At 41.9% G+C, this 8,560-nt stretch overlaps 1 protein-coding gene across 1 annotated transcript in view; it reads left to right on the top strand.

Annotated features, from left to right (window-relative positions):
- The window catches only part of T265_04435 (hypothetical protein), a gene marked incomplete at both ends in the record, with an annotated part of 29,114 nt that overhangs the window by 2,411 nt on the left and 18,143 nt on the right, over positions 1–8,560 (top strand). Inside the window, one exon of the mRNA XM_009169180.1 lies at positions 1,164–1,388. Within this exon, the coding sequence (XP_009167444.1) occupies positions 1,164–1,388 (225 nt within the window). The remainder of the gene's footprint in view (positions 1–1,163; positions 1,389–8,560) is intronic.

An 8,560-nucleotide genomic window follows, 5' to 3' on the forward strand; every position in this document is an offset into this window, starting at 1 on the left:
TCAGTTGACTGGGCATCCTCTAAATCAATTATAGCTGAACTCCTGGATCACTGTGAAGAGTTGGATAGAGCCGTCTGTGAACCGAGATACATTAGATTCCGTGTATAACACTTACCTGAAATAAAAAAAAGATATACCAGTAGAATTTCGGGTTTCAAAATCCATTTTGTAAGTCACAATTTGGAGAGCTATGGCCTTGGTGTCGCTTTTTTTTACCTTAACGCCAACGGAACAGCATGTCACATAACATTAACTTCAAAGACAACTGGTTAACATTGGTGGGAATGAGAAAACAGTTAGACGTCCTCCGGTGCGCTCTTCGCAGTATTGCCGAATAGACAACTACAATCGTTCACTCGCAACTGGGTAACACATCCAAAACGAGTACCAGTACGTCACAAGGATCATCAAGTGAGTTGCAAGTAGAAGATTGAAAAGACCTACATGGGCGTTTATCAAGGGAACTTTATCCTGAAACATTTAGTTGGACATTTCTCGGGGCACGCTATTATGACAAGTGGGCAACAGATTACTTATCTTTTATTCCATCAGGAATATCCCCGAAGTTACTGTAGGACAAGTTAGCACTAGCGCACAAACGTATCTGTATTCGATAAAGGTAATATCAGGTGCTGTAACTAGGTTTCCTTTGTATATTGCAAATCCAAACCAGCAGAAGTGACAAAATATTACTGTTGGCTAACCGACAGAAGAGCACCTATTAGAATACACGAACAATAGCCTCTATCTAAAAGGTACGACCAATTAACACATGACCATAGATGAAATTCGGCAGCGAACCAATTCCTTTGAAACGGCATACGGGTATTGGCTCGAATCTCAACACAGAGACATTGTAAGTTTATCGAGACATTGACTATCATGGAAAGGAGGTGGAGACATATAGCGTAGTGTACGCTAACTATAAGTAATTCAAAGCCTCTACACACTACGCTGCAGAAAACCTAAACCCAGAAACAGAAGAGATTAAAACCAGTGGTTGAACCAAGTTGATTTCAGCAGAAGGCCCGACAGGAACCAGTCGGAAACTCTTTCGACTTATCACAACACACCAGATATGCCAGAAAAATCAATGAAGGTGAGTAATGTCCGAAGGTTTGCAGCTTATCTGAAGAGATCATCTTTATAGTACAATGTGTCAGATGTTCCAGCCCAACCAATGAACAGACGGACAGAGAAGAACAACCGGAACAACTCGAAAAACTTTATATCAACACAGGCGTCGGTGAAACCAGATCAAGCGGGTTGTCCAAACGATTTGAAATGAATGCGTATAATAAATCAGCTACCTGCAGGGAAATCGGGAGGGGAGGCAATGATGCAGAGCTCCAGAACAAACCAAAAACCAGCCAGAAGGCTTGGGTAATGTAGGTCACTCTTATCTACATCTTATAAAAGCAGTTACCAGAAAACGACACGGATACCAGATACAGTATATGTGGCGTCTCCCAGAATGCTGACGAGCCGTTTAAAGTCTAACTGCCACTCTCATCAAAGAGGCCAACAACTAATACGGTAGGCTTTCTTGTGGTGATTAGTGAACCGAGGATCTTGTTCTCATGGACCCAAAACAAGCTGTAGGACCTAAGACTGAAATGGCTATCAGTTTTGCATGGTCTATAGGTTCGCTGGAAACCATTCCGATGGGTAACTTCGAGAACTTCTTTACATAAGTAACCGCCGGACTCGAAATATGCAGGGTAATTTTGAAGATGCGGCCAATGCGAACGAAGTTTAAGAAACAAATCCTGTCAATCCCAACTTTCATGCATATTATCAGCTCCAAGTGCATTTATTCCACTTGACATATGAGGTCAATTATTCTTTTCTCACTCTCTCCCTTCAGTGCACTTTAATCATTACTCTTCGAAGTATTCTATCAGGTAACCTGTAATCACAATTATTCTCACCGGTCGCTCCTAATTCGGTGCTTCCGTCATTTGATCTTTCCACTGCCTGCTACTGCTCCTCGTTTTCCTGATGGAGCCCACCTGAGCACTGGTTTTGTGGCCTTTATGTTCCCACGTATTTAATTACAATGCATCGCAACCCGTTCATTTTCGAGGCACAGCGGAAGATGTACAGGTATTTTGGTCTCGCTTAAGGAACACTTATTGTCAGTCCAACCAGTTCATTAAACAATCCACCAATCTTCAGTGTCGTCGTTTCGAATTCTGTGTTCGAAGCTAGATATCTATTTTAGGAGTTCTGGCTCACTTATTTTTTGACTACATGGTAAGCAGACTGGTTTGCAAATCGAACTGCTCATAAGGCAGAAATTACCCAAACTACTTATAGTATTTTTCTCCTGTTCTTCCAGTCAGCCAACTGAGAAGGCCTTTGTAACTAACAGATTTCAATGCCATCTGAAAATTGGTGATCTGGTAACCTTAGGCCTGCATGTGGAAATGGTTTAGAAAATCAGGTTATGGTCAGAACGACACAAGATGTGGTGCAACTCTAAACTGAAATGGTGACTTTGAGTTAGTGTAAATAAGGTATGTATCGTGCGTGACAGGGTATGTCCATCTCACTTTGCTCATTTCACTTTTGAATGATATGCCATTGCAAAAATTGCAGCTCCCACTGACCGAAGGAACTACTAGTGATGGGCCAGCTTCTGTATTTATCCAGGGGCCACGTGGTTCCCCATTCTCGTCAACTTAGTTCTTTAACGATTTCATATGGTCTGCATCCTCGTGTTTTGATACTTACTGAAATATGAGGTTGCATGGAAATGGACAAACAACCAAAAACCATACAGTCAGTAGCGCTCGGACCGAGGCTAGTGTTAAATACGAAGGAATAGGCCGGTGTGCGTTTACCCTTCAAACGTAACATTTGGCTTAAGTGATACCTCGGAATCTACGAATAGGCATCCATTTGGCAGCAAAGTCAAGGATAATATTTCGATCGAAACCAATCACGAGCCCACCGTCAACGTTTCTGTTTGACCGCCTATATGGAGCGTCATTCGCTGATCAGCCATCAAGGCGAATGTCCTATAATACATAAAGATATCTAGTTTAGTTAACCAGTGGAATTGATAGGTTCTAATCATATTGTAGTTCCTACAGAAGCCTTTCAGTTTGTGCATCGAGTCACTCGGAGATTACGCGAACTCCACTTCTCACTGCTACCAGGGTGTTGTGCATCCGGTTGCCCAAATCTAATCTCTGTTGTCAAAACGGTTCATGCTGAAACTCAGGCTTAAGGGGTCAGTAACAATCATGAACCAAAACAAAACCCATAATTATGCCAGCTGAAACGAAACTCTCCAACCGCTACGCAGTGAATCATATGCAATTAGTGTCTCTATTTTTAAATGTACTTCATTCACAGTGACTATGTCCATTTACACTGCTTCGTAGAGTAGCTGAAGGCCGCGCACACAGGAAAAGCACTTGTTTGATTTAAATCAAGTCTGAAAACACATCTGGGTGCTGGTCGTTGGCTTGTTCGCTGAGCTGGGCAATTTTGGTTGCAATTAAGGCGTTATGGATCATTCTACTGTGGTTTTCTGGAGTTGATGTGGAATAGTTTGATGGTGCATCTTGCTTTGTTGCGTTTTGCAAGTTTTACGCAAGTATTTCTCGTTACTGGATCAACATCACCCGAAATATTATTCTGAAACGTTCTCATAGCCTGATATATCAGAGCAGCTCCATTTTGGGAGAACTTAATTCAGAGTTACAGCATCTTTATGAGTGGATTGCTGAGCGGAAGCCAATATTGCTGCACGGCACCTAATCACACGGGCAGAGGTACCAAAATTAGCTGTTTGCAGTAAAAAAAAGGTGTGATAACCAGGGAGCATTTTGTTAGGAAATATTCTAAATGTTTTATATTGCCTTCGCCAATCGTAAAATCACGACAAAATCCCAACTATTGTTTGCGTATTCCTTGCGCAGAAATAGACCAACTTAAATCCATTCCTGTGTAAATTTTATATGACGTTTGTTCAGCTTTCAACACAGGAGCTTTCTTTGGCCTAATCATTACCAACGAGGCAAAAAGGCCAACTTTATGAATTCGGTTTTATCATTTCTTAGGGACAAGCTGCAGCCTCAGGCATTCCATGTTTTTCCCATATGCTTTTCTTAACTCCTTTGAAACGCAACAACAACTCGAGTTATATGATCGTAAAATTCAAAATATGCTGGTTAAAATAAGTCATTCAGCACAATGTCGGATCCCATCTATCTTATGCATTTGCACCACGTGTTGCCACGGCCTATTCTTTTTCGAAAAAGACTGTTCATTCATTAGAAGAACCTTTGGTTGAGTGGATAAATTCCGGTTTAGTCTGCTGGAGGGAACTTTTATAGTTGAGTCACGGAACAGATCGTTTTAGAACCCGAGATACCTTTAACGGATATCGCTCAGGGATGCTTGCTTCACACTAGTCGGAAGTCTGACATGTGTCTTGCAACAAGAGGCTTGTTACAACAGAAGGGCTTTTGTGGTGGAGTATGCACAACGGCCTACTTCAGTGTGCAGAGGAATGCAACAATACTACAGCATCAGTATCAACACACATGTTTAAGGACCACACCACACTACGCGGTCACTCCAAAAGCGTGTATTAATTACACTCTTCCGTTCCATCGTACCACTTATGTCCCAAACAGACTCCTTCCATCATAATCTCAACTCGAACAATTGCAAACTTACGGTCAGAGCTTTACAATATTCAGATTACCGTTTCCAATGGACAGTATAATTGTCGTTTTTAAAACTCCGTGATCTGATTACGAAGTCCTTGTTTGAGACACGGGCTCAAAAGAGTTGTCCAGACGATCAGGGTGGTATGCTTCGGTGCGAGAACGCTTTATTCGTTACATCTGGTGTTCCAGTGGGTGCAGAGTGCGGTAGCACACACTGGGGCACCTGCAGACTGCGAAGAATGAGACATCTTCTGCACCGTACCGATGATTCATCCCACTACCTTTCGTAACATCATTGTGTCATCAGGAGCTCGCAGCGCACAGAAGTGAACTAACCAAGTTGTCCTGTGTTTCTAAGCCGAGTCAGCTTTAGAAGTTTTCTCTCAGACGGTCGTGTAAATCGGTGGCATTTACGGTCATTGTCACTGATCGTAATGTTTGTAGCGAATAGAGATGTTTGCTGCTTTTGACTCGGACATAAACGACCAATGTGCATACTGTGTAAGCGGCTACTGAAACCAGACGCAAATGATAGAACTGTTTGTTTGTGAGCAAACGAAATGAAGCTCAAAAACCAACGACATTCAAAGCCAAAGCCACATTAAACTACCGAGTACCACCGCGTTTACTACATCACTGTGGCCACTGAATGACAGGCATGGTTATGGCAACTTCACCAGATGACCGGGGCCGACAAGAAGTATAGCTCATACCTTCGAACCCAGCTAGTCAGATCTTAATGAGTGTGAGCTTGTCCTTCTTGACTTGACCAACTCTGTATGGTTTTCCGTATCATGCCGTTCATATAATCAACACCCATGCCCGGCTTTTTTATGCTGCACTGAAACTACCAAAGATAAATGCCTCTGCCCTGGATATTGACTGCTATTTTCATATGAACTTCAATTTGACTTGAGCAACTCTATATGCTTTTCCGTATCATGCCGTTCATATAATCGACATCCATGCCCGGCTTTTTTATGCTGCGCTGAAACCACCAAATGTAAATGCCTCTGCCCTGGGTATTGACTGCTATTTTCATATGAACTTCAAGAAAACAGGCACTTTCAAATTTCTCCTCTGAAGGCACCTCTCGTCAAGTGAAGCAGAGAAGCTGATCCTACCATGGATGGCTTATCTTCTAAGCATTCCGATAAAAAAGAGACCTGGCTTCAGAAGGCTTTTTTTGGCAAAAAGCTAGTAGTTGTACTCTCCCCATACAGTAACAAACATACAAACCTCAAACTTTATTGCAGAAAAACGAAAACAAATCAATGGCCTGTCTTTTAACCGGCTCTATGAAAAAGACTGAGAATATACATCAGATTCCAGCAGAACTCTGAACTACTCCTTCATCTAGAGGCACACTGGTAAAACCTGTGAGAAAGGCACAGGATGAAATCTCATTGCTACCGCTGGAGGAGTCGACTCTATCAGATAATTCTGATTTACTGCTAACAAATATTTATTGGTTTGTGGGTGATTCGGATCAGTTATTCAGGAACTAGTCCTAAATATCAAAGAAGAATCATGAGGCCGTTTTTTTGAGAAGAGGCAAGTTTAGTCGGAGAACGTGGCCATCTGCGTAACAGAGACCGTCGGTAAAGTGGATTCAACTTCTGCTCAAGGGGGTAGAGTCGGGAATTTTCGACGATCCATTATGAATTACAGGCTCGCTTTATCAACCACCCAAAACTCCAAGTTACATACCTTGTCACTGAAGCTGTAACTGTAAGGTCATGGTCTTTTGAGTAGTTTGTCTTTGGAAGTCGCTTACTTGAGGATCACTAATAGCGGAAAAGTTACCTGAGCAGCGTTAATACGAGCCTTGTGGCATGCATTTCAGCCATTCCACTCAGATTCGACAGCCCGAGCAAATGTCTGTTCTCTGTGCAAGCCTGTGAAGTAAATTGTAGTCATCGATTTAAACATTTCCGTCAGTCTCTTTAGTGAATTTCCTTCTTGCCTTGTTGGCAAATCCACCGTAGAAACAACTGAGTCGCTCAAAAAATCAAACAAGGATGGTATTTGCTGAGCCCTGATCAGTATGAAATTTAATACTTAAAATCTTCAGTGAACATCATGCACAATACACAGTGCCCTCGTTGAATGTGGTTTGGCAAGCAAATAAAAATATCAATAGCTGAGCGACCTTCCGCGCTTTAAATCTCCTTATGTGCCACTGAAACAGAAACCGATTAGCCCTCAATCAGCCTTGATTAATTTGGTCGAAAAGAGTTTTGTAGCTTCTGAAATGAGACGGTGGTATCTAACGGTAACTTCAGCTATCCTGGTTATGAGACACTTCTGACTGGGGTTGGATGCACAGGGCTAATATAGTTGAGGCTGTGGAAGAAGTTCCCTGCTCTAAGGCATCACATTTCTTTCATATTCCTAAAGGAAATTTTTACTTTTAGCACAATGAAAATGGGCGAAAATCCATCTCTGTTAGTCAGTAAAGCGTTTATCAGTTTTCTTATCGATAGTTATCCCCTTACAAGTGGAGACACTCGGATGTCAAACTAAGTCTTCGAGCTAGCGGTTGAAAACAACGTGCCACTATGTAAACATTGGCGTTGAGGTGTTCGTGTGGCATATAAATAATTCGGAGAATTCTGACCCCATGATTTTTCTGGTTGCTTGTGCTTCACTTTGCCAACTACACTCACTCACTCAGTCATAGTTATGTTTTAACGCCAAAACGTTCTCCTAATTGGACTTGCTTGTTTACACAACCGCTCATAAAATAGATAAACAAATCGCTTTCCTGCTGCGATGTTCTTTTCAAACGTCTGCACATATAGTATATATACATCTAAAATATACTCGCTTTAATCTTCTTTTAGTTTGTGTCAAACTCAGGACAAATCGCTTAAAACCTAGGAATAAATAAGTGATTAATAAGACCAAACTTGGAAAGTGGCAGAGGTTGTTCACGCCATCGTCAACCTAATGTGTTTCGGAAATATAATGGATGGTGGCTTTCATTTCAATAGATTAACACTTACTCTAATCCAGTGAGCTGCGGCGTGGTAAAATCCTCTGAATTTTGTTTAAAGTCTTTCTGAAAGTACCTCTAGCACCCCGAAATTTTTCTGCGTCCCTTGGTCGATGAAATGTTTTGTATATTCAGTCAACTTGGTCTTCAACTTACATGATGTTGGCTGAATTTTCTAACATTTTAGAAGTCATCCCCACCAAAGGGAAGCTGTGAGGATGGGAGAACACGTGACTTTAGGCACCTGTTACGAACACGAATATATATGGTGCAACTTTAACGATGACTGCCAGGAAAATGCTGTTTATGGTTAAAGACTTGTTGTTTTACCATTACATGAAGATTGCTCACAAACCTCACCATATATACCGCGTAAACCTGAAGCAAGCCTCCAGAAAAGGATGTCGATTAGTAAGGAACTGCAAAGTATCGTTTCAGAGGGGTTTGGTAAACAATCAGTGGATTTATTGCTGGGCAACGTTTCGCTTTTGACACAAAAGCTTCGTCAGGCCAAGTGAGTAAGTAAGTAGGTTGATTGGGTTTTAAGGCAGTCAGGGAACCAATCCGTGAGATTCCTTATGACTAGTGCATTTAAAGGATTGCCTTTCGGTTGATGGGACTAGGAAGTGTGTATACAAAATAAAAAATGTAACGACTGTACGAAGGTTTATATAGGTCATACAGCCAGGGTATTGCACACCAGAATCGGTGAGTATAAGCGTTCCATTAACAGACCACCGAGAAACGCAGAGGAATAGCAGGCGTTAGTCAAAGATTCAGTAATGGCAGGGCATGCTCTAGACACTGGGCATAGGATAGATTTAGAAAATGTGGACCTCCTGAGACGGGGTTTAAGATTCACACCACAGCGACT

This window comes from Opisthorchis viverrini (assembly GCF_000715545.1).
Source record: "Opisthorchis viverrini unplaced genomic scaffold opera_v5_73, whole genome shotgun sequence".
In the NCBI taxonomy this organism is placed as follows: domain Eukaryota; kingdom Metazoa; phylum Platyhelminthes; class Trematoda; order Opisthorchiida; family Opisthorchiidae; genus Opisthorchis; species Opisthorchis viverrini.